General features: G+C 44.9%; 1 protein-coding gene across 3 annotated transcripts in view; it reads right to left on the reverse strand.

Annotated features, from left to right (window-relative positions):
- Positions 1 to 27,069, reverse strand: part of THOP1 (thimet oligopeptidase 1) — an 88,303-nt gene that overhangs the window by 6,529 nt on the left and 54,705 nt on the right. For all 3 annotated transcript variants that reach the window (XM_073595581.1, XM_073595564.1, XM_073595572.1), the window contains exons 11-12: positions 13,745 to 13,873; positions 5,939 to 6,075 (exon numbers count right to left, since the gene is read on the reverse strand). In XM_073595581.1, the coding sequence (XP_073451682.1) occupies positions 5,939 to 6,075; positions 13,745 to 13,873 (266 nt within the window). The remainder of the gene's footprint in view (positions 1 to 5,938; positions 6,076 to 13,744; positions 13,874 to 27,069) is intronic.

Below are 27,069 nucleotides of genomic sequence, written 5' to 3' on the forward strand. Positions count from 1 at the left end.
GATTTAGTTCGGCTAAAAGCCCTGCTACCAAATGCCCAGTCTGGTGTTACCTTAGTAAATGCTGCCTAGGAGAATGCCTGTGTCCCACCTTACATGCGACCGTCAGCTCTGTGTCCCTCCAGAAGGCTTAGTGCACATGTAATCTGTGCCTAACTAGCCTGCAGCCGGCCCTGTGGGCGTCTGAGCATGCTGTATGCTGTGCTGTTGCCCCGCCTCTACCGCCCCCCCCTCCTTTTTTCGAAAACCGCGCGCTTCCAGCGCGGGCCGACCCTCCGGAACAGCCTGGAGGAAAGGCTGGGGGAGGGGGAGAAGGAGAGAGGCCTGTAGTGATGGGGTCTACAGACCACCTGCAGCCTCCCCCTAGTCTGGGGGGAGATATCCCTAAGGAGAGCCCCCCATCCCATCCTACCTGAGCCAGCCGGAGGTGCTTGTGCAGCGTGGAAACACTGAGACCGACATCAGCATGTGAAGGTATGTGCTCTTGGCAGCCCCCGGTGGCGACAATAGGCATAGCATGCATTTACCTTAAAGGAGAAACCTACTAGAATTAAAAAATTCTGTGGAATCTCCCTTACCTTATCCAGCCGCAGGGTTCTGTTTGTACAGACCTAATCTTTGCCTCTCACGGTGGGCTCCATTTGAAAAAACCTTCAGAGACTGGGGCCTCCTACGAATAGGGGGATCCACAGTTCTGGCCTGTAAAGCACCCGTCCAGAAATAAGGATAGAAAACCGTTTTCTGATATGCGGGGTCCAGCTCTCTAAAAAGAGAAGCGTTACAGGTAAAGCCTCGTTTCTTCGGACACGAGGCCCGGGTACCATCCAATTCGGCCTAGAAAAGACACTTTGAAATGGATCCGGTTCACCTGGCTTGCCCCAGTATAGGGTATAGGATAATCCCCTTGGAGCTCAGCGCAGGACATCTTTGCACGGCCATCACCTAAGACACTGGCGTAAAAACTGAGGTATCCCTGCAAGGGGGAGGGATTATATAGGGGGTTGAACTTTCTGGTAGGGTGTGCCAGTGTCCAATCACCTAGTGATACCTATATAACCCATCAGTAATTACTGAGGCTCTGTGTCCCGTGATGTTCGAGAAGGAAATCCCCAGTGCCTAGTTCAGGCGAGACAAATTTAGAGAGAAGTAGGCAGGGGATGCAACTACTCAACATCTATTTAAAACTGAAATATCAGTTATGGGTGATCTTTTAAAGTTTAATATATATCGTATTAATTTTCCCCCCTGAAAAAAGAGGGCAAATAATGTGTGTGTGTTATATGCCGATATTTTGCCTGGGCTGCCTCGGAGGGCAAGGTGGGGGTGAACGTCGCTGGATAATACAGAGCCAGAATCTCCTGTTTACTCTCCGCTCGCAGTCACACACAGTCCTCCTAGAACAGATAGACGTCACATATCCCGGCATTGGACCAGTGTTCTGTCCATCATAGGAGCCGGTCCAGGAGGCTGGACTGTGTGTGACTGCAAGCTCCGAGTAAACAGGAGATCCCTCTGTGTAATTCGGCACTGATCAGGCTGCATTGATGGGCAATGGCGAGGCTGCAGATGGGCACTGACGAGGCTGCATTAATGGGCAATGGCGAGGCTGCAGATGGGCACTGATCAGGCAGCATTAATGGGCACGGATCAGGAAGCAATAATGGGCAATGGCGAAGCTGCAGATGAGCACTGATCAAGTTGCATTATTGGGCAATGGTGAGGCTGCAGATAGGCACCGATCAGGCTACGATGGGCAATGGCAAAGCTGCAGATGGGCACTGATCAGGCTGCATTGATGAGCAATGGTGAGGCTGCATTGATGGGCACTGGTAAGGCTGCATTGATGGGCACTGGTAAGGCTGCATTGATGGGCACTGACCCTTATTTTGCTTCAAAGTTCTTCATTTAAAATGTAAGTTTTTTTTCCCTGAAACCACAATGGGAAAATGTCGGTAAGATTCTATTACAACACTGGCATAGTCTAAACACGTATAAGTGAAATCAGAGAGATTGTAGGCCGAAGGCCAATGTTGGTGGCTAAACGAGCCAGCAATGTGAATGATATACTAGTGCACTGCGAATTTGTTAAAACTCGGAATAGAAACTGGCTAACTGACCTCTCTATATTGCTATATATTATGGAATGCCCCTGCCAAAAATTGTGTATGGGGAAGACAAAAAGACAGCTCCGTATAGGATTGGTGAACACATTAAAAGCATCAAACAAAATGAAGAGAACCCCCATAGCATTACATTTTAACACATGTCATGATGGAAAGCTTTCAGGACTCTGTAAATGGCTTTTAGTAGAAGTGGGGACTTTGATATGGTATTAAGGAAGGAAATATCCTGGATCTTTAGACTTGGGACTTTAGCGCCGAAGGGGATCAATAACAAAATGAGTCAAAGTCTTTCTAGAACCCCAAGATAAAAGAAGCAATATTATGCTTTCCCCCTGAAAAATAGGCTCTACAGGCTCGTTAATGTCAGTGTATTTGTCCTCCCCTATGCTGAAATCTGAATGGTATGGGTGGAAATGGTGGTAAATGTAAACTATGATAATACTCCCACGTTTTAACAAATCTACTGAAAGTTGTTATATGCCATTTGTAGAAGCCTCCTTTAAGAACGGCTGTGATAGCTTCAAATTTGAAGATGGACGCAAGGTTCCCTTTAAAAGTGGGACACAGTACATCTTTACGTTCTAACGAAGCCTGTGGTGACGTGCGAAATGCGTCAACGTAGACTGCACCGTTGAGAGCAGAACCTGCAGACATAGCCTGAAGCTGTGACATGACATGCTATCTCTAACAATTCAGGTGTGACAGGATATCCAGCACTGTATGCAGCACTGAGACAGTGTCAGAAATAACAGCGTCACAAGTGACTTTTACCTTCCTGCACCATCTTGGACACTATCATGGACATACGGATGTGATCCGGGAGCTGATCCACTACACTTCACATCAGTGAAACGGAGGCTGAATGGACTATACACTGACTTGAATAGACAGGAAAGGTGAGAGCCTATGGGCAGCCTTTTCTATTATTCATCCTATACCAAAGGGAAGTGGCATCTGGCCAAGTTTACTGAATCTGCACTCTCCCTAGGCGGTCCAAGTGAATCTCTATATCAGTGTTTCTCAACTCCAGTCCTCAAGGTGCCCGAATAGGTCATGTTTTCAGGATTTCCCTCAGATGAAACAGCTGTGATAATTACTAAGGCAGTGAAACTGATCAAATCACCTGTGCAAAATAACGGAAAGCCTGAAAACATGACCTGTTGGGGCGCCTTGAGGACTGGAGTTGAGAAACACTGTTCTACACAGTCCAGTCATGCTTGGACATGGTTCCTCACGCTAAATCAGTATTCATAATTGTCCACCTCCTATTGTGGTAACCCGTATCTCGCTGTCCAAGTCGGAACTATATCCTATATATGTGGAGTCACTATAGGTCGTTTCACAACTGCTGTGAACAAGCCAGAATATTGAAATTGCCCTTACACATCTATGCTGGGATAGCCTATTTAGGCTAAGACTGTTGGATCACCACAAGTCGGAACATTGCTTCCACAACGCTGAAAAGCGGCCGACCGGTTGCAACATCCCACCATAGTACCTGCTATCTACGTTGGGTGTCATCATCGTGTCATAGTCTGGACACATATAATGCTAATTCCATTAGTGAATCTGTACTTTAATTATCAAGTGTGGCCTTTGAGTTAATCAGCATTTTGAGTGAACTGAACACTGTAAGTAGCCCGACGGGTTTGCTGAGACCCATCCACTGCCAAGCTGGAGTAAAACCATGTGCACCTGTTGAGCATTACTCGACACATAGAGAATGATCGGCGACCTGTCTGCATGATTCTGAGCTCAGTTATGTGTAAATTTATGTTGTGACAACGTTGTCTCATTTAAAATTGTTCAGATGGTTGCTGGACATGTTCCAGCAGTCTGGTTGATTATGCCATACACAATCTTTGTACAATAAAGTAATTTTTTCACAATTGGGAAAGACGCTTAAATTAGGACCAATCGCAGTATTACGAGTGGTCGTTCTTGACCCTCAGGGGTTTTTAAACTAGGCGATGGAGGGGAGGGTCCAGAGGCAGAGATAGCCGGCGAGGAAGATATTCCAGAGGGCAGTATTGGGGGCATTAGTGGCAGGTTAACCAAAGCACAAAAACACAAGGTGAGTATAGTAGCAAGTCCTAGTTGCAATCTCGAAACACCCAATACGAGGACAATATGCGACCAGTCTCACTTTGTATAATATATGACCCGTGTTGCTTTAACCGCTAGCCGACCAGCCGCTGTAGTTCTACTGCGGTAGGTTGGCACGGCTGCGCAAATTGCCGTAGCTGTACGTTGCACCTTTAAGACGTCACAGCAGGCACGCGCAGATAAAAGAAATAAATAAAAAAAATGACATAACTCTATCCCCTATTTTGTAGACGCTATAACTTTTGCAAAAACCAATCATGCGCTTAACACAAAAATATGTAGAAGAATATATATCAGCCTAAACCGATGAAGAAATTAGTGTTTTTTTTTGGATATTTATTATAGCAAAAAAGTACAAAATAGTTTTTTCCCAAAACGCAAAAAAAAATTAAAAAAACGCAATGGTGATCAAATACTACCAAAAGAAAGCTCTATTTGTGGGGAAAAACAGACATAAATTTTGTTTGGATACAGCATCGCACAACTGTCAGTTAAAGTGACACAGTGCCGTATCGCAAAAAATGGCCTGGTCAGGAAGGGGGCAAATCTTTCCGGGGCTGAAGTGGTTAAGAACCCCACCCAATTGGTGAGACGGTATGTGACCCGCATATTGCGGGAAGTTGTTTATGAACCCCCCCTTTGTTCTTTTTTAATTTTACTATGCAATGCTTTCCAGGCTCCTAAAACAAAAAATAGTAAATGTGTGCATTTATAATTTTTTGCTAAAAGGTGAATTTATCCTTTAAAACTCCTTCCCTCCCCCAGGGGATTAGAGTGATTTGCAGAGGGTACTGCAGCTGAAATCAAGGGACCTTAATAAAATGGTTAAAGCGGAAGTAAACCCATCCATTTAACCGTTTCAAATAAGTTACATTTCCGGCACGTTCTGGGAATGTAACCCTCCCACTGGCTGTGCTCTCAACCAGACTGTGGCATTCAATAGCTAGTGTCATAACTGATCACATATGCATCATCATGACAGTTGTAGATTAAACAGAGGCCAAGATGGCAGCTTCCTTGGCTGAAAAAGATAAGAGGGTTTACTTCCACTTTAAGGCTCCTGTGCAAGTAAAAAACATTATAGTTAGTGTTTGTTAAGGTGAAAAATGTTCTTCTATAGTTCCCTCTGGTATATAACACTAAGCTCCCCAGTGGATGTAATTTTTAAAAATATGCGGTATAATAGCTTACTGCAGATCGCCGCTCAGCTGACTGCCGTCTGTCTCCTGTCCCGATCTGATAGCTGCAGGGGGAGGTGCTGGGAACCCCCCGCTGACGTCAGATGGGGAGGGGGGGGTGGGTTGATCGGCGGGCAGTCATGTGAGCGCCGAATGTTTGGCGCTCCAAAGTAAGCTATTCTACCACATATTTTTAAAAATTACTACTGTGGAGCTTAATATTATATAATAGACAGAACTAGAGAAGGAAAAAACACAAAGGGGAGGGCAGAAACTGGCAGGATCACCCAGATATTTCAGGTGATACAGGGGACCAAATTACAGAGCACAAGCACTGTGCTGTACAACATGCTTTAAAGAAACAGGATAGATTTTTTTTTTTTGGGTTAACAAACACTAACATTACACAGTTTTGGCATGCTCTCTGTTCAACACAGGGAAAGTGTCTGTAGTAGCATGCCTTTTCACCTCACCGCAAACCATTGCAAGAATGAAAACACATTCTCAAAGGGATCAGTTAAGTAAAAACTCTACCTTCTGGCTCATGATTCCTTCATGTTTAAACCGTGCGTGGTACATATCCATGGAATACACCTCACTCCATAAGTAGCCATAATACTGGGCATCATATCCTCCAGCCAAATGTCCAAAAGTTGCAGGCATATTTGCCCCTATTAAAAACAAAAAAACAAGCATTCAAATGATACCATACATAAAAGCTAATTGTATCCATCTAGCATCTAATTTTACAAACACACACACAGGCAAAGTGGAGCTCAAATGATGATCCACAGTATGTGTGCAATGCAAGTAAACACATTTTTCCTTTACTGAAACAAGATGCAAATTTTGGACTTATTCCAGGCATTAAAAGACCAAAATATATACTGCTAAATTGTATAATTAACTTTAGGCACACAGGAACAGCATGCATATACAGTAGATCTGATAAAAAAAAAAAAAAAAAAAAAAAAAAGAGATTGGGATAAGTCACTCCTCTAACTCAGCTGTCTGAGCTTGAGCTAATAAGTCCTGTAAATGCGTTTTTTCGTCAGAAAAGCAGTTAAAGGGGAGTCAAACCTCCACAAAAAAAAAAGGAGGTTTGAGCTATAATGTGCTAGAATGCACAGCAGATTAGCACATTATGGCACCTTGGGCGTGACCTCCTCCAGCGCTACTGTCCATCACAGGATTTTCTATCTTCACCTGGTCTTGATTCCAGGTTCAAACTCTTTAGCTGATTGATTGGCTGGGCTGATATCACATCATCTCGGAATAGAACCGTGCCCCAACTGTAAGCTGAGCAGCTATTCAGAAAAAAAACAAATTGACAAGCAGGGAGAAGGATTCATGACACAAGAGATTTCGGTCATAAAAATCCTAACTGTCAGGCAATTTTTAATTTGTAAGTTTAATTCCACTTTAAGAGCATGTTCACACTACCAGAGGAAAAAAGTTATTTCTCTGTAGGTGGTGATCGCAGCTGAGGTTCAGTGCCTTGCATTTTTATAATGCAATACACTGTCCCTTCCCCCCCTTTTTTCCCCCTAAACTTTAATGAAATGCCGCATAGAAACGCAGAGTCACAGAGGCAGCTGCAGAGTGGTGCAGAAAAATAGACATATTTCAATTTTTCTACACTGCTCTACCCTGCAGTGTGGAAGTGCTAATGGGGCACACAGAAAACCATTTTTTTCTGCATGCCCTTGTGGAGAGCTGTGTTTTTCTTCTACAGAAAAACACAGCTCTCTGCATTAGTGTGAATCCACCCTAAATCTAGTAAAAATTATCTCCGAGTTTTTCAGCCCATTTTTAGGCTGAAAAACTCCCCCTCCGCTTATACTCGAGTGAGCCGTACCTTTTACTACTAAAACAGCATGTGTCTGCCGCTGTGTAATGCATTCTGTTCAGCTGTCCATTGAAACAAAACCTGCCCCGCCTCCTCCTCGTCTGTGATAGGCAGAACACTGATACAGTTTCCCAGCAATGTATCAGTGTTCCTCTATCATGGATGGACGAGGAGGTGGCGGGGCGGGCTTTGTTTCAATGGACGGCTCAACAGAATGCATTACACAGTGGGAGACACATGCTGTTTTAGTAATAAAAGGCACGGCTGCAATTGGGCACAGTGTAACTGCAACTGGGCCCAGTGAGGCTGCAGATGAGCATTGTTTACCGGTAGCTGCTGCATTTTCCCACCCTCGACTTATACTCGAGTCAATATGTTTTCCCAGTTTTTTTTATTTTGGGTAAAAGTCGGTGCCTCAGCTAATATTCGGGTCGACTGATACTCGAGTATATACAGCCAGGCTTGTGAGAGATGATAGAGATAGAGATAGAGATGGAGATGATAGAGATGGAGATGATAGAGATGGAGATGATAGAGATGGAGATGATAGAGATGGAGATGATAGAGATGGAGATGATAGAGATAGAGATGATAGAGATAGAGATGATAGAGATAGAGATGATAGAGATAGAGATGATAGAGATAGAGATGATAGAGATAGAGATGATAGAGATAGAGATGATAGAGATAGAGATGATAGAGATAGAGATAGAGATTCTCCACTGTAGCTAGATCTGACTGCAGTCAGTTCCTGGTGTACTGTTACTAATATACTTTCAGGCAGGCGATTCAGTGAGCTGCAGTCCATAGAATATATATACACAGTCTCCTTCATATATATATCTACTGCATTCCAGTCTATAGAAAAGGGTTCACCTAAGGAAACCCCGGTTGGACTTTGAGGCACAGCAAACTAGAGGGATAGTATTCAATATAATACATTTTATTCAATACAAAAATACATATATATTGTAAAAAGGACATTAACAAAAGCATAAAAATCATCTATATAAAAATATACATGTGAGCCCCAATGCGTCTATGGTCCCAGCATGTTGTAAAATGTCCCAGTTACTTCACAGAAACACTTCATAAAGAAAAATATCCATCAAAGTAATTAAGCATTCCAGTCTAACCAAGCCTATATCTGACTGTAGGCCATTGCTGGTGTACGTTTTCAAATATACTTTCAGGCAGGCAGGTGATTCAGTGCATTAAATAGATATACAGTCATACCCCCACCATCATGCACGGAGAAGTCCCCCGAACTGTTCAACCAGTGTCAGGTGCATGCTGCAGGAGGATGCGCAGCTTTTTGAGGGCTCAGATGATGGTACCCAGGTTGAGGAAGGCAGTAACGTGAGCCCAGAGAGAGAGGGTGCCCAAAAAGGACTAGAAACTGGCAGTCATGTTTCCCCAGCTGCAGCATACTGCCAGGTTTGCTCCAGAGAAGGAGGACGGAGGACTCTACGTGGGTGCCTGACAGGAGGAGGAGGTCACGGACTCTACGTGGGTGCCTGACAGGAGGAGGAGGTCACGGACTCTACGTGGGTGCCTGACAGGAGGAGGAGGTCACGGACTCTACGTGGGTGCCTGACAGGAGGAGGAGGTCACGGACTCTACGTGGGTGCCTGACAGGAGGAGGAGGTCACGGACTCTACGTGGGTGCCTGACAGGAGGAGGAGGTCACGGACTCTACGTGGGTGCCTGACAGGAGGAGGAGGAGGAGGAGAAGAAGCCAGCTTAAGGGCAGCCACCCGACTGAATCACACCGCAGAGCTCCGCATGTGCAGGGCGCTGCTGACTCCCTGCATATTTTGAAAAGTTCTTTGGTGTGGGCCTTTTTTGATACATCTGCAGCAGATCACACCGTTGCTGTTTGCAACATATGTCTGAAGCGTATCAAGCGTGGCCAAAACAGCAGCAGCTTGGGCACCACATGCTTGACCAGACATATGTTGACCTCCCATGCAGTCCGTTGGCAATGGTACTTAAAAGACCCACACCAAAGAACAAGAAAGGAGTGGTGGTGTAAAATTAGGTGTGCCAAGTACTTGCGGCCAATCTGCTATCGCTACACTAACATCCGATTGTAGCAGGCAAATTTCCCTACCCCAGTTGCTAAACCATAGAAAGAAATTCAGCCCCAGCCATGCACATGCTCAGCGGCTGAATGCTAGCTTGGCTAAATTGCTAGCACTCCAACTGCTGCCTTTTCAGCTGGTAGACTCTGCCCCCTTTCGTGAATTTGTGGAATGTGCGGTACCTCAGTGGCAGGTTCCCAAACGGCATTTCTTTTCACGGAAGGCCATTCCGACTCTCTACCGGCATGTGGAAGGCAATATCTTGGCCTCATTGGACAGGGCGGTCAGCGGCAAGGTGCACAATACCGCTGACTCATGGTCCAGCAGGCATGGACGGGGACGTTACCTTTCTTTCACGGCGCACTGGGTAACTCTGCTGGCAGCTGGGAAGGATGCAGGACAGGGTGCAGTATTGTTGGAGCTTGTTCCGCCATCACGCCTCCAAAATGCTAGTAGTGGTGATTCTACCACACCTCTCTCCTCCACCCCCTCCTCTTCTTCTTCCTCTATGGCCTCTTCCTCTGCAGATTTCTCCTCGGAACCAGCGGTGCTCCGTAGGCGTTCAAGGGGCTACTCAAGCACCCAGGCAAAAAGATGCCATGCGGTGCTTGAGTTGGTCTGCTTAGGGGACAGGAGCCACACTGGATCAGAGATTCTGTCAGCTCTGCAGGGGCAGACTCAGAGGTGGTTGACGCTACGCCAGCTTCAGCCAGGAATGGTGGTTTGCGACAATGGCACCAACCTCCTCTCCGCCCTCCGACAGGGCTTACAGGATCTCCTGAGGCAGGCCAGGAAAGTCTGTGGGCATTTCTGCCGGTCATATAATTCCAGAGCTCGGCTGGCTGACCTTCAAAAGGAATGCAACTTGCCTAAGAACCACCTCATTTGTAACATGCACACCAGGTGGAACTCAACGTTGGCAATACTGCAGTGGCTGCACATGCAGAGGGCCATCAATGAGTACCTGTGTGAGTATGGCACCAGGACAGGGTCAGGGGAGCTTGGCTTTTTTTCGCCACGCCAGTGGCTACTGATCAAGGATGCATGCATTGTCCTGTCACCATTTGAGGAGGCCACGAGGATGGTGAGCAGTGCATGCATCAGTGATACTGTCCCTCTTGTCTTCCTGTTGGAGCACATGCTTCGTGGAATAATGGACAGGGCACTTGAGGCAGAACTGAGGGAGGAAGAGGACTTCCTTACCTCTCAAGGTCCCCTTCATCCAGACAGTATTCCTGCGGGCCCACCGATGGAGGGGGGAGGGGAGGAGGAGGATTGTGTCAGCATGGAGGTGGAGCCTAGCACTCAGCATCAGCAGCAGTCTTCAAGGGATCAGTTTCAGTCCCCAGAAACCCATGGACTTGTACGTGGCTGGGAGGAGGTGCCTGTGGATCATGTCATCCTTAGTGACCCAGAGGACTCCAGATCGAATGCCTCAGCAAACCTTCGCTGCATGGCCTCAATGATCCTGCAAAGCCTGCGAAAGGACCCTCGGATTCATGGTATCAAGGAGAGGGATCATTACTGGCTGGCAACCCTTCTTGATCCACATTACAAGGGTAAGGTTGCGGAATTTATCCAGCCTTCGCAGAGGGAGCAGAGGATGAAACATCTTCGGGAGGCCTTGCAGAATGGTTTGTGCAATGTGTTTCCAGAGCCTGGGAGGTTACAATTTCCTGGTCCTCCTGGACAACGTGTTGCTGAGGCTTCAGCCAGTCACAGAAGGAGCAGTAAGAAGCATTTCAAGGTCCTGGAGTGGCTTAGCTAGTCTCCAGATCTCAACCCCATAGAAAACTTTTGGAGGGAGTTGAAAGTCTGTTGCCCAGCGACAGCCCCAAAACATCACTACTCTAGAGGAGATCTGCATGGAGGAATGGGCCAACATACCAGCAACAGTGTGTGACAACCTTGTGAAGACTTGCAGAAAACGTTTGACCTCTGTCATTGCCAACAAAGGATATATAACAAAGTATTGAGATGAACTTTTGATATTGACAAAATACTTATTTTTCCACCATAATTTGCAAATAAATTCTTAAAAAAAAAAAAAAAAAAAAAAAAAATCAGACAATGTGATTGTCTGGATTTGTTTCCACATTTTGTCTCTCATAGTTGAGGTATACCCATGATGACAATTACAGGCCTCTCTCATCTTTTTAAGTGGGAGAACTTGCACAATTGGTGGCTGACTAAATACTTTTTTGCCCCACTGTATATTCTACATATTTTCGGTAAAAAAAAAAAAAAATAAAATAAAAAAACGCAATAAGCATATATTGATTGGTTTGCAGAAAAGTTATATAGTCTACAAAACTATGGGAAAGATTTATGTCATTTTTATTTATTTATTTATTTTTTTACTAGTAATGGCGGTGATCTGCGATTTTTCTGTTTTAATATATTTATTGAGATTTTCAGTTCAGATATAAAAAGTAACAATACAGATAATGCCCCCTCCTACAAGCCAACATAGCCTGACCAGACTGTCAAACATGTAAGAGTCAAATATCTAACATTTAATGCTTGGCATATACCTGTGTGTACATCTCTATGCGTAACTCAGTAATCGTATATGTGCTATATATGTTTTGCGTTATCATCAGTTTCAATATTTTCTATTGGAAACATTGAACAGTAATTACATGTCATAAAACGTAGGTGACCCGGGTAAAGTGGGATCTTGATATGTGCGGCCCATGGTTCCTAGACCCTCTCAAAGCACTGGACCGTGTCCAGCAGCTTTGCAACAGTCTGTTCCTGGGTCATGACCCAGGATATTTTCCGCTTGCCTGCCAAGATTAATACGGTCATTTTTTTCTAGGCTTTTGCCAAGGTAATCTTGGCTCCCAAGCACATGAAGATGATAAGTTGTTGTGTGCACTTAGGGGTGTTGTGCACCCTGCGGTTCGTGATCTGCGTTTTTTAGCGGTATTGCAACATTGTGATGAAGAGATCGGACACGACACATTTTTGGGACCATTGACATTTATACAGCGATCAGTGCTATAAAAATGCACTGATTACTGTGTAAATGACACTGGTAGGGAAGGGGTTAACACTAGGAGCGATCAAGGGGTTAAGTGTGTGTTCTAACTGTATAGGGATTGGACTGAGTAGGAGAAGAGACATGTCGCTGTTCCTACATAGTAGGAACAAACGACATGTCTCCTCTACTCTGACAGCACAGGGATTTGTTTACACACAAAACCCTGTGCTGGCGCTTGCGACCGCCGGCCACGTGCATCGGGTCCCCCGCTGTGCATCGGGCGCACCCTCTGGCGGCTCTTAAAAGGAACCCCGTACCTGTATGAGGTTTCGCACAGGGGAGCCATTCTGCCCCTTTATATAGACGTGAGCCGGTTGGGAACCGGTTAAAAAAAAGCCGATATTTACCTTATTTTAGAGTGCCTCCGAGGCTCACGTGACTGGCCCCTTCTCTCCTCTCCCCGTCTGACAGCTGCAGCGGGAGGGGCCAAAAACTGCCAATGACATTAGCCGGGAGGAGAGGAGGAGAAAGGAGAGAGGTGGCTGGTCACATGAGCGCCGGGAGGCGCTCTGAAATAAAGGTAGATATCGGCTTTTTAAAAAAAGAAAAAAAAAAAAAAAAAAAAGAAGAAGAAGGACATACACTGGGGCACACATTGTTACCTAACAGAGCGGTTTGTACGGAAATTAAACTGTAATGAAAGCAGTAGGAGGGGTGGACCGGGGAACGGACGGAGCTGACAGACAGGAAAGGGAGGGGGCCCAGAGGAGAGGATGCAGGAGAGCTGCGGATGATGGAGGCACGTAAACTGACCACTGTGTCAGGGCTCAGCAGCCATGATAAACTGGTCAGTTTACAGGCGGGAGGGCAGAAACAGGCATTGCAGGTGATACAAGTGGCCAAATTACTCAGCACAAGCACTGTGCTGTATAACATGCTTTAAAGGAACAGGATCTATTTTTTTTTTTTTTTTTTTAAGGTTACAAACACTTTAAGAGAGAAACGCTTAGTGAATGCAATGACTACAGTGTTACTACTGTGCTGAAATGGCTCTTACCCAGAACCTATATTTAAAATGTCAACATTTTAACAGCGTATCTGTGATAAAGGGTAACCAAAGGGTCAAAATACCTTTCGTGAACTTAAATTCTGCTCCAGGATTCCTCTAGTGATGGTCATGTGACCAAGGGCCTATGCATTTGGTCAAGTGCTTTATGCTGAAAGGAATTATCACAATTCAGATAGGCTAATCCAACTCAAAGTTCATGTAACCAAATATCTAGGCTACTATGTGGGCACGATTGGAGAGAGTTGGGAGCACCACTTTCTCTGGGAAATTTACATAATTCATTGCTACCAATATCATTTATCTATGTATTCCAGGAACATTTGAATATAAGTTTACTTAAATATGCCCTTACCTGCCGTTGCTGGCACTCCAAGAATGTCATTGCACAGTTTACTATACTCATCTACTGGATCAACATTCTTCTGTGTGTGCAACACTTGGTCTATCTTAGCCAGAACTATCTGGCGAAGATTCAGCAGACCTGTAAAAACAGATTTAAAATGTTTATCAGTATTATAATATTACCACACAGTACAATTTACCTTCCTTTAAAGAGACTATCAGTACAGGGTAACTTGTAACCAAATCATACCCGATCAGAGAAAAAGGGAATATGCTTACATTTCCGTTATTTGCTTCACTGCTCTCTGCCTGCTGCAAGTATTTGACTGGCTGGGTCGAATACCTGTTTCCCCTGTAGCGCACAGTGGCTCTTACTGCTGGCTCACATTTCCTTTAGTGATGTGGGAGCTAGTGGGAGAAACCACAATGCGAGGTAGGGAAGTATTTCACAAATGTATAGTAAACATAAAGGGGTCAGAGAAGTGATGGCATTTCAAAACATGGATGTTGGCTTACTTGCTCTTCTTTAAGCAGGTGGGGTTTTGGCTACAAGTGATCCTGTGCTGACAGAGTAACTAACAAAATTAGTCCAGCCTGGCATTTAACATTACACTTAAAGTATATGTAAACCCAGATCCGAAAATTGCATATATTGACATGTTAAGGTAGATTCAAATGTAATTTCCAATATATTTACATCTCCAGCTTTTATTTATACAGTTCCTGGTGATCCTGACATGAAGGTCGTTGTTCAGACACTTCCTGACAATGTTCTATTCCCGTCTCCCAGACACATGATCTTCTGACAGACTACAAGTGGCCATTACAACACATGTTATGCAGGAATGGTCCACCTTTATTTCAAAATTTCCAAGCTAGGATCATATTCTCTTTAGATCCTTCCTAGCTGGAGGTCATACCCAGATTACCTTGGCTTTCACTCATGTCCACCAAATGGAGAGATAGTCTTTTTAAAATTGTTTGTCAAGAAATTTCTTGCTACAATATTTACAGGAGATGGATAGATAGTAATTCTACACCACTCGGTAAACTGAGAAATATAGCTTAGAAAAATCACTACTGCCCCATGGATTACAAGCCATCCAATAAATTAACTGGTCATAAGTCTTCAAGTGTTTAAAAGTTAATTCTACCAGGACAGCCCCTACTTCTTGGGTCACAGCAGCTTCAGCAACAGTAAACCAGACCTGTAAAATGACCACTGGGACTAGTGTCAATGCCTTTGTGAAGAACTATAGACTAAACAAGGACCTTGATCAGAAGGCAGAATTTGGCTAAAAAGTTTATTTCATTTGCGACCCACTCATTGGGTACTTATTTAGTAAATCTCTGGGGTGTGTTTTTGGAGGGCATAGTAAAAAACATTATATTGTCTTATTAGTAATTCTCTTTCCATGTAGTCACCGTCAGCATAGGCTTAACTTCCCACCATTTAATGCGTACAAGTCCTCCTTTTTGCTGGGTTACGTACCAAGGAGGTGCTCTGGTGATCATAAAATTGACTCTCAGATTCCGGTCACTAGCAGGTTGGTGGTCTCTCCGGCATATACTGTCAAAGACTTAGTTTAACCACTTGCCGATCGTGTCACGCAGATATACTGCAGCACAATGGCACTCCTGAGCGAAATCCCATACGGGTACGTCCTTCCCGTTTTTGGCCACCAGAGGGCGCGTGAGCACCTGCTGCACGTCGGGGACCCGATGCACGTGGCCGGCAGGCGCGATCGCGTGCATGAGCGACAGCACAGGGATTTGTGTGCGTAAACACACAAATCCCTGTGCTGTCAGAGGAGAGGAGCCATATAGTTTATTCTTCTAAGCAGGAAAAACAATATGGCACCTCTCCTAGTCACTCTCATCCCACACAGTTAGAACATGCTGAGCAGTTGCCAACGGACTGCATGGGAAGTCGTCATATGTCTGGTCAGGGAGTTAGAGTGGTGGGGCAGATGTGCAGGGGGTTACAGTGGTGTTGTAGGTGTGGTGGGGCAGATGTGCAGGGGGTGACAGTGGTGGGGCAGATGTGCAGGGGGTGACAGTGGTGGGGCAGATGCTCAAGTAGTTTACAGCATTTACTTTATAAAAAATAGTTTGTGATTGAGAGTGTGAAGTTGACTTTTTTTTCTTATAAAATCAGCACGCTCAATATCTTTGGAAAACATTTTTCGGCACACTGCCCCACCACTTTAACCCCCTGCACATCTGCTCCACCACTGTAACCGCTGTACATCTGCCCCACCACTGTACCTCCATGCTCTTCTGTCTCACTGCTCAACCAACTTCTCATCTGTCCAAACACTGAACTTATCTGCTCATCTGCCCCACCACTGTACCTCCCTGCACATCTGCTCCACCACCGTATTCCCATGCTACAGTTACATAGTAGGTGAGGTTAAAAAAAGACACAAGTCCAACCTATGTGTGTGATTATATGTCAGTATTACATTGTATATCCCTATATGTTGCTGTCGTTCAGGTGCTTATCTAATAGTTTTTTGAAACCACTGCCTGTGAAAGGGAATTTCACATCCTTGCTGCACTTACAGTAAAGAACCCTCTACGTAGTTTAACCACTTGATCCCCGGACCATTATGCTGCCTAAGGACCAGAGGTCTTTTTCCAATTTGGCACTGCGTCGCTTTAACTGCTAATTGCGCGGTCATGCAATGCTGTACCCAAACGAAATTTGCATCCTTTTCTTCCCACAAATAGAGCTTTCTTTTGATGGTATTTGATCACCTCTGTGGTTTTTATTTTTTGCGCTATAAACGGAAAAAGACCGAAAATTTTGAAAAAAAATGATATTTTCTACTTTTTGTTATAAAAAAAATCCAATAAACTAAATTTTAGTCATACATTTAGGCCAAAATGTATTCGGCCACACGTCTTTGGTAAAAAAAATGTCAATAAGCGTATATTTATTGGTTTGCGCAAAAGTTATAGCGTCTACAAACTAGGGTACATTTTCTGTAATTTACACAGCTTTTAGTTTATGACTGCCTATGTCATTTCTTGAGGTGCTAAAATGGCAGGGCAGTACAAAACCCCCCCAAATGACCCCATTTTGGAAAGTAGACACCCCAAGGAAATTGCTGAGAGGCATGTTGAGCCCATTGAATATTTATTTTTTTTGTCCCAAGTGATTGAATAATGACAAAAAAAAATAAAAAATTTACAAAAAGTTGTCACTAATTGATATATTGCTCACACAGGCCATGGGCATATGTGGAATTGCACCCCAAAATACATTTAGCTGCTTCTCCTGAGTATGGGGATACCACATGTGTGGGACTTTTTGGGAGCCTATCCGCGTACGGGGCCCCGAAATCCAATCACCGCCTTCAGGATTTCTAAGGGTGAAAATTTTTGATTTCACTCCTCACTGCCTATCACAGTTTCGGCGGCCATGGAATGCCCAGGTGGCACAAAACCCCCCCCAAATGACCCCATTTTGGAAAGTAGACACCCCAAGCTATTTGCTGAGAGGCATGGTGAGTATTTTGCAGCTCTCATTTGTTTTTGAAAATGAAGAAAGACAAGAAAAAACATTTTTTTTTCTTTTTTCAATTTTCAAAACTTTGTGACAAAAAGTGAGGTCTGCAAAATACTCACTATACCTCTCAGCAAATAGCTTTGGGTGTCTACTTTCCAAAATGGGGTCATTTGGGGGGGGTTTTGTGCCACCTGGGCATTCCATGGCCTCCGAAACTGTGATAGGCAGTGAAGAGTGAAATCAAAAATTCACGCCCTTAGAAAGCCTGAAGGCGGTGCTTGGTTTTCAGGGTCCCGTACGCGGCTAGGCTCCCAAAAAGTCTCACACATGTGGTATCCCCGTACTCAGGAGAAGCAGCAGAATGTATTTTGGGGTGTAATTTCACATATTTCCATGGCATGTTTGAGCAATATATCATTTAGTGACAACTTTGTGCAAAAAAAAAAAAAATTTGTCTCTTTCCCGCAACTTGTGTCGCAATATAAAATATTCCATGGACTCGACATGCCTCTCAGCAAATAGCTTGGGGTGTCTACTTTCCAAAATGGGGTCATTTGGGGGGGTTTTGAACTGTCCTGGCATTTTATGCACAACATTTAGAAGCTTATGTCACACATCACCCACTCTTCTAACCACTTGAAGACAAAGCCCTTTCTGACACTTATTGTTTACATGAAAAAGTTATTTTTTTTTTGCAAAAAAATTACTTTGAACCCCCAAACATTATATATTTTTTTAAAGCAAATGCCCTACAGATTAAAATGGTGGGTGTTTCATTTTTTTTTTTTTTTCACACAGTATTTGCGCAGCGATTTTTCAAACGCATTTTTTGGGGAAAAAACACACTTTTTTAAATTTTAATGCATTAAACACACTACATTGCCCAAATGTTTGATGAAATAAAAAAGATGATCTTAGGCCGAGTACATGGATACCAAACATGACATGCTTTAAAATTGCGCACAAACGTGCAGTGGCAACAAAATAAATACATTTTTAAAAGCCTTTACAGGTTACCACTTTAGATTTACAGAGGAGGTCTACTGCAAAAATTACTGCCCTCGATCTGACCTTCGCGGTGATACCTCACATGCATGGTGCAATTGCTGTTTACGTTTGACGACAGACCGCCGCTTGCGTTCGCCTTAGCGCGAGAGCAGGGGGCGACAGGGGTGCTTTTTTTTTTTTTTTTTTTTTTTTTTTTTCTTTATTATTTTTTTGCTTTTTTTATCTTATTTTTAAACTGTTCCTTTCATATTTTTTTTTTAAATCATTTATTCATTGTTATCTCGGGGAATGTAAATATCCCCTATGATAGCAATAGGTAGTGACAGGTACTCTTTTTTGAAAAAATTGGGGTCTATTAGACCCTAGATCTCTCCTCTGCCCTCAAAGCATCTGACCACACCAAGATCGGTGTGATAAAATGCTTCCCCAATTTCCCAATGGCGCTATTTACATCCGGCGAAATCTAAGTCATAAAATGCTCGTAGCTTCCGGTTTCTTAGGCCATAGAGATGTTTGGAGCCACTCTGGTCTCTGATCAGCTCTATGGTCAGCTGGCTGAATCACCGGCTGCATTCTCAGGTTCCCTGTTGAGACAGGAGAGCCAGAGAAAAACACGGAAGACGGTGGGGGGGGGCATTCCCTCCCACGGCTTGTAAAAGCAGTCTAGAGGCTAATTAGCCGCTAGGATTGCTTTTACATGAAAGCCGACCGCTGGCTGAAAAGAATGATACCAAGATGATACCTAAACCTGCAGGCATCATTCTGGTATAACCACTCAAAGTCGTGAATGGCGTACCTGAAGACAAAAAAATGGTTAACAATAAAGCACAGTAAACGGTAAAGTATAAAAAATTGCATACCTGAAAAACAAACATGATAAAACATAACAACAATAAAACATTGCAGAATAGAATACAGTAAAAAAGAGCAGAACAATAGAGAGAGAGAATAGAGAGAGAGAGAACAATAAAACCACAACTATTTTTTTTTATTTTATATATATTTTTTTTTTTTTTTTACACTTTTTTTGTAACTAACTTTTGTAACTGTAACCAGTTCCAGGTTCGGGTCTCTCAAAATGCGATGGCATCTTGGGAGACCCTGTGAAAGTGTGCCTAGTCTGTGGAATGCTGTACCCTACGCTAATACTCAACTAGTGAATGGTAGCGTCCAAAACATTCACCAATGCAAAGACCAGGATTGTCAGGACAGGAGGGACAATAATAGCGGGTGTCACGCCTATATACGCGATTGCTGCAGACACAACATCTTTTTTGGGGGGGTTCGTTGGGTAGGGGTACTCGGGAGGACATAAAAATGCCTCTCATGCAGCCGACTGCATTTGGTTGGGGATGTGAATGGGGGAAGTACGGGCGCTGCAGAAGTAGTGGGTTCCCAATTAGAATTGGCGAATACAGCAGGAAGGGCATTATGGGCACGACGGGCCTGTGTTTGTCTTCTTGGTGGCAGCGGGACACTACTTGTGCTTGCCACCTCACCAGCTTGAACTGCACTTATGGGACTCGCCACGTCACCAAGTGTTACTGCAGTGCTGGTTTGACTACGACCGGGGTGTACTACGCCGCTGGTGCTTGCCAGTTCAATAAAAAGCTACCAAAAAAACTGTTAGCGATCGCAGGGATCAGGCCTGACTCTGCGAACGCTGCAGTTATGCGTTAAGTGTTTTGTAAGTGACAGTGATCGATCGATACTGCACTTGGGTGGGCTGGGCTGGGCCGGGCGGAGGGGCAAAATGCAGGTGCTAGCAGGTATCTGGGCTGATCCCGCTAACACTGCGTTTTTGGGAACCCTAAACTGCTGGGGACGCTAGTATAGATCTGATCGGATCAGATATTGATCCGTTCAGATACTATACCACTAAGGGAGGTGTACGGTGCGTGCGTGGGTGTTAGCGCTACTGGCGCTAACCTGACGCTGCCTGGGGCTGGTGCTTGCCAGTTCACCAAAATGCTACCAAAAAAACTGTTAGCGATCGCAGGGATCAGGCCTGACTCTGCGAACGCTGCAGTTATGCGTTTAGTGTTTTGTAAGTGACAGTGATCGATCGATACTGCACTTGGGTGGGCTGGGCGGAGGGGCAAAACGCAGGTGCTAGCGGGTATCTGGGCTGATCCCGCTAACACTGCGTTTTTGGGAACCCTAAACTGCTGGGGACGCTAGTATAGATCTGATCGGATCAGATATTGATCCAATCAGATACTATACCACTAAGGGAGGCGCATGCTGCGTGCGTGGGTGTTAGCGGTACTGGCGCTAATCTGACGCTGCCTGGGGCGACGCATATCACCGCCGGGCGATTAGGGGGCTAAACCTTTATTCGGTAATAAACGGCGGGTGCCCTGACACTATAAAAAATAAACGAACTAACCAGCGTCAACCGTAACGGTTATACGGTGATCAGTGGTGAAAGGGTTAACTAGGGGGCAATCAAGGGGTTAAAACATTTATTAGATAGTATATGGGGGTCCCTGACGCTATAAAACGCTGACGGCGAACCTAAATATTTACCTCACTAACTAGCGTCACCAATACAGCGATCAGAAAAATGATCGCTTAGCGACACTGGTGACAGGGGGTGATCAAGGGGTTAAAACTTTATTAGGGGGGTACCCTAGACCTACAGGGGGGTAACAGTAACTGTGCTAACACTGTAACTGTCACAAACTGACACCATGCAGTAATCAGAAAAAAAAAAAAAAACCTGCTTGGTGTCAGTTTGTGACGGGGGGGGGGGTGTGATTGGGGGGGAAACCGGGGTGTTTTGTATGCCTGGCATGTTCTACTGTGTGTGTGTGTGTGTGTGTTGTGCACTCACATTGATGTCTTCTCCCTTCGGCGCTGGAACGGAAACTACCGAGCCGAGGGGAGATGACATAATTTCCTTTGCTGCTGTTTAGCATACAGCAGCAAAGGAATGTTCCCATTGGCCGGCGGCGATCGCGAGGGGGGGGGCCACGAACGGATGGCCTCCCCCTCCACTCCGATCGCCGGGGAACAAAACGGGACCGCCTCGGGCACCGGGGGGGGTCCGATCGGACCACCCACCCTCGGGAGGCAAATCACGTACATGTACGTGATTTTGCCTGCCCGTGCCGCCTTGCCGACGTACATCGGCGTGAGGCGGTCCTTAAGTGGTTAAGGTTAAACCTCTTTTCTTCTAATTTTAATGAGTGTCCACGTGTCTTGTTAAACTCCCTTCCGCGAAAAAGTTTTATCCCTATTGTGGGGTAGCCAGTATGGTATTTATAAATTTAAATCATATCCCCTCTCAAGTGTCTCTTCTTCAGAGAGAATAAGTTCAATGCTTGCAACCTTTCCTCATAACTATTATCCTCCAGACCCTTTATTAGCTTTGTTGCCCTTCTTTGTACTCGCTCCATTTCCAGCACATCCTTCCTGAGTACTGGTGCCCAGAACTGGACAGCAAACTCTAGGTGCGACCGGACTAGAGTCTTGTAGAGCGGGAGAATTATCGTTTTAATCTCTGGCGTTGATCCTCTTTTTAAAGCATGCCAATATTCTGTTTGCTTTGTTAGCAGCAGCTTGGCATTGCATGCCATTGCTGAGCCTATCTACTAGGACCCCCAGGTCCTTTTCCATCCTAGATTCTCCCAGAGGTTCTCCCCTCAATGTATAGATTGCATTCATATTTTTGCCACCCAAATGCATTATTTCACATTTTTCTACATTAAACCTAATTTTCCATGTAGTTGCCCACCCTATTCATTTGTTCAGATCTTTTTGCAAGGTTTCCACATTCTTCTAATCTGTCCTAACACTGAACCCATCTGCTCATCTGCCCCACCACTGTAACCTGCTTTCTCATCTGCCCCACTAACGTACCTCCTGCACATCTTTTTCACCTCTGTACCACCCTGCTCTCCTGCCCCACCACTGTAACCCCCTGCTCATCAGTCCCACCAATACACCTCCTTTCACATCTGCCCCACTGCTCTACCCGCCTGCCTTTCTGTCCCACCACTGAACCCTCCTGCTTATCTGCTGGCTTAAAACCGGAGTCCGGCGACCAATTTTTTTTTTTTTTAGATCACTGAGACACTTTGCTAACCCCAAAATAATACTCACAGTTTGGGTGTAATATTTCCACCTCTGTCTGTTTTTGTACTGAAAAATAACTTAAAAAAAAACTTAAAAAATGTAATGCTGGCTGTTTCCATCTTGCTTGTGGGCATGTGAAGCCCACAAGCAATGATTTCCTGGATGCGGTGAATGCTGTTCATTCACAGCTTGTTCCCATGCATGATCATCGTTTCCACACTGAATCTTGGGAAGCCTGACACTAAGCTCCCAGGAGACAGTGCGGCGCCGGGTAAAGGCAATAAACACGCCTACTCCCATGGGAGGAGAGACAGGAAGTGCCACAATAAAGTACAATATAAAAGGTAATTTCAGTGATAAAATTTTTTTTCGTGCGGCATTTGAACATCTATGCAATTAAATGAAGGGGGTAAGATTAAGTTAAAAATTTGAGTGGAACCCCGCTTTAAAGGGACACAGAGTGCAGGGGTTCAGGAGAGAGAGACAGAGCGCGAGAGCGAATCATTTTATCCCTGTACAAATTATTAGAAAGACCTCATCTGCAATATGCAGTTCAGTTTTGGACACCTTGAACAGAAGGATATTGGAGAACTGGAGAATGTAAGAAGGGCAACCAAACCGAGAAGAGACACTGAGGAGCCCAGCCATGAGGACAGATTAAGAGAATCTTCAGTCTGTTTGAAGAAAATCAAGTCAGCAGGTACAAATACTGTAGCTGCTGATGTCTAATAAAAAGGACACTTACCTGTCCAGGGATCCAGCACGGTCCTCAACCAGGCCGATTCTTTCCCGGTCTTCGGGTCCCTGGCACATTTACTGTGGGAAGCCGGTTATGATTCCTTGCGGCTTCACAGCTGACTCCCCGCTTCTCATGCACAAGCTGTGCTGCCCTGCGTGAATGGTCCTACAGCCTCAAGGAGTCAGGTGGAGCCAGCACATCCCTGTAGTTCCACCCAACGATTCAATTATTTGCATTTTGCAGATATCCCCAAGCTCCACTTGTTTGCACCCTCCCCCCCCCCCCCCCCCTCCACTGCCACATTTTTTTTTTGGAGCGGGGGTACCTGGTCTTGACAGGTACCTGTCTCCACTTGAGCTATACAAGGACCTGCGCATCCGCAGTATGAAAACAGCTGTGACGCCAGAGGCGTCACTGCCGGTTTCTCTTACCCAAGATGCCAGCACCTGCACTTGAAGCCGATTGAAGAATCAGTTCGGGTGCCGACATCGCTGGATCCTTGGACAGGTAAGTGTCCTTATATTAAAAGTCAGCAGCTACAGTATCCGTAGCTGACTTTTTTTTTGCCCAGACTGGAACTCCTTTTTAACCACTTAAGGACAAACCGCCGCAGTTATACTGCAGCAGGTTGGCTCCCTGGGCAAATCGCCGTAGCTGTTAAGTCGGCTGCTTTAAGAGCTGTAGGGGGCGCTCGTCATGACGCCGATGCGCGTGGCCGGCGGGCGTGATGCCTGTCGGCCACCCACAGAGACATGCTTCCATAGAAGCCTATTGCTTGAACACATGCTGGCATGTTTTTATTTGTACTGCATACACGTTTATTAAATTAAGCCGTATACATATGTACTTGGTTTCTCCGGGACCATTTACCTATGTACTTATTTACATAAGACTAATGCAAACGGGCCTTTTTGCCGGGGTGCTTGTTTGCCTGAGGGTACGTCCATATGAGTGTATTGACCCTGTACTGCATACAAGAATGCAGGAATGGCAAGAGTACTTGTATACCTGCATGTTTGCATGCCTAGGTACTTGCATACCTAAGGGCTTGTATAGAGGTAAACCAACATTGATTTAGGCCTGCATCCTTGGAGGACTGTTTATTGGGATACCCGTTATATCAGTTAAAGGGTTGCAAAAGAAGAGAGGCAGCCCGGGGAAGCAAGAGCACCGCTCCCAGGTTCAGTGATCTGGCAGGTATCCACATCCCCTGATGGAGAGTGGTTTTGGGTGCATCTGAACCACTGTGGTGTTTGGCATTACAGGGTGTCCTGGCGCATTCATTTTTCGTCAGACTGCGGCCACATCTCCTTGTTCATGCCTGATCTCGGCAGAATCAAGCCGGGTTAGCATACAGATGGGAGACTGCCCGGGGATACCAGATGCTGTAAGCTATTCCCCACCGGGTTGAGGGAGGCATCTGAGGCTGCTGGGTTTTTGAGAGTATCTCAGGCCAGTAAGACTTAGGGCAGTCTGAGGTGGTTTGTTCCATCTTTTGCCGGCAGTAACCTGGTAGGTTAAGGGCACCTCTTGGGTGGGGGTCTGTCAGTCTTTGCCTTACATTTGTTCTTGGAGCTCATTGTGAGACAATTAAATGGTGGCAGTAGGAACATGATGTCTATCTTAAGACCTCAACTCGCTGAACATCCTTCTGTTTTCAGATCGGTTAGATGGTTCAGGGATGACCTCTCTGCAAGAGGTAGGTTTCATGTGGCGGTTTATTTTCAGGCTCATCAAGGATTTCTGTAATTGCAGTGGAAAGCCGTTTTTTTTGTGAATCTTCCCTTTGGGTTGGCCACAGCTCAGGAGGATTCTCAAAGCATCTAGCCCCAGTGCTGGGTTTGCTGAAGACCCCTCAATACTCTTTACCTCAATCTTTGCTCAAGAAGAGTCAATTCCAGGGGTTCCTTCGATATACAGTGGGGATGGAAAGTATTCAGACCCCCTTAAATTTTTCACTCTTTGTTATATTGCAGCCATTTGCTAAAATCATTTAAGTTCATTTTTTCCCTCATTAATGTACACATAGCACCCCATATGGACAGAAAAACACAGAATTGTTGACATTTTTGCAGATTTATTAAAAAAGAAAAACTGAAATATCACCTCAGACCCTTTGCTCAGTATTTAGTAGAAGCAACCTTTTGATCTAATACAGCCATGAGTCTTTTTGGGAAAGATGCAACAAGTTTTTCACATCTGGATTTGGGGATCCTCTGCCATTACTCCTTGCAGATCCTCTCCAGTTCTGTCAGGTTGGATGGTAAACGTTGGTGGACAGCCATTTTTAGGTCTCTCCAGAGATGCTCAATTGGTTTTAAGTCAGGGCTCTGGCTGGGCCATTCAAGAACAGTCATGGAGTTGCTGTGAAGCCACTCCTTTGTTATTTTAGCTGTGTGCTTAGGGTCATTTTCTTGTTGGAAGGTAAACCTTCAGTCCAGTCTGAGGTCCTGAGCACTCTGGAGAAGGTTTTCGTCCAGGATATCCCTGCACTTGGCCGCATTCATCTTTCCCTCGATTGCAAACAGTCGCCCTGTCCCTGCAGCTGAAAAACACCCCCACAGCATGATGCTGCATCCACCATGCTTCACTGTTGGGACTGTATTGGACAGGTGATGAGCAGTGCCTGGTTTTCTCCACACATACTGCTTAGAATTAAGGCCAAAAAGTTCTATCTTGGTCTCATCAGACCAGAGAATCTTATTTCTCACCATCTTGGAGTCCTTCAGGTGTTTTTTTAGCAAACTCCATGTGGGCTTTCATGTGTCTTGCACTGAGGAGAGGCTTCAGTCAGGCCACTCTGCCATAAAGCCCCGACTGGTGGAGGGCTGCAGTGATGGTTGACTTTCTACAACTTTCTCCCATCTCCCGACTGCATCTCTGGAGCTCAGCCACAGTGATCTTTGGTTTCTTCTTTACCTCTCTCACCAAGGCTCTTCTCCTCAGATAGCTCAGTTTGGCCAGACGGCCAGCTCTAGGAAGGGTTCTGGTCATCCCAAATGTCTTCCATTTAAGGATTATGGAGGCCACTGTGCTCTTAGGAACCTTAAGTGCAGCAGAATTTTTTTTGTAACCTTGGCCAGATCTGTGCCTTGCCACAATTCTGTCTCTGAGCTCTTCAGGCAGTTCCTTTGACCTCATGATTCTCATTTGCTCTGACATGCACTGTGAGCTGTAAGGTCTTATATAGACAGGTGTGTGGCTTTCCTAATCAAGTCCAATCAGTATAATCAAACACAGCTGGACTCAAATGAAGGTGTAGAACCATCTCAAGGATGATCAGAAGAAATGGAAAGCACCTGAGTTAAATATATGAGAGTCACAGCAAAGGGTCTGAATACTTAGGACCATGTGAGATTTCAGTTTTTCCTTTAATAAATCTGCAAAAATGTCAACAATTCTGTGTTTTTCTGTTAATATGGGGTGCTGTGTGTGCATTAATGAGGAAAAAAAAATGAACTTTGTTATATAGCCATTTGCTAAAATCATCTAAGAGTGAAAAATTTAAAGGGGTCTGAATACTTTCCGTCCCACTGTATATTTCTACAGAAGAAAGCTGTGTTTGGGTCAAAGCACACTCTCTACATAAAGCCCTACTCCAGGTCTTGGTAGAGGTTCATTCCCTGTCGGGGACTTGAGGATGCAGGCACTGGTTTGCCAGAAGGCTCTGTTTCCGGGGTGATGCAGAGCAAAGACTGGTGCTTGATATTCTTCAGGAATTTCAGGAATCTGGAAGATAACCACTGATGCCAGTCTCTCCAAGGTGACTTAAGGCTGACTACAGTTCATTAGGCTTGATCTCCACAGGAGAAAATACTGTCCAATAGCTGGTAATTTTTTGGCCAGTATGCCTTGCTCTGGATTATAGGACAAACCTGTTCAATCTGGAAATGCCTTTGCAGAGATTATATATATATATATATATATATATATATATATATATATATATATATATATATTCATTCTAAACCAACAGAGCGGCACCAGAGGTCAT

Source organism: Aquarana catesbeiana, linkage group LG01 (genome assembly GCF_042186555.1).
Source record: "Aquarana catesbeiana isolate 2022-GZ linkage group LG01, ASM4218655v1, whole genome shotgun sequence".
NCBI classification, from domain to species: domain Eukaryota; kingdom Metazoa; phylum Chordata; class Amphibia; order Anura; family Ranidae; genus Aquarana; species Aquarana catesbeiana.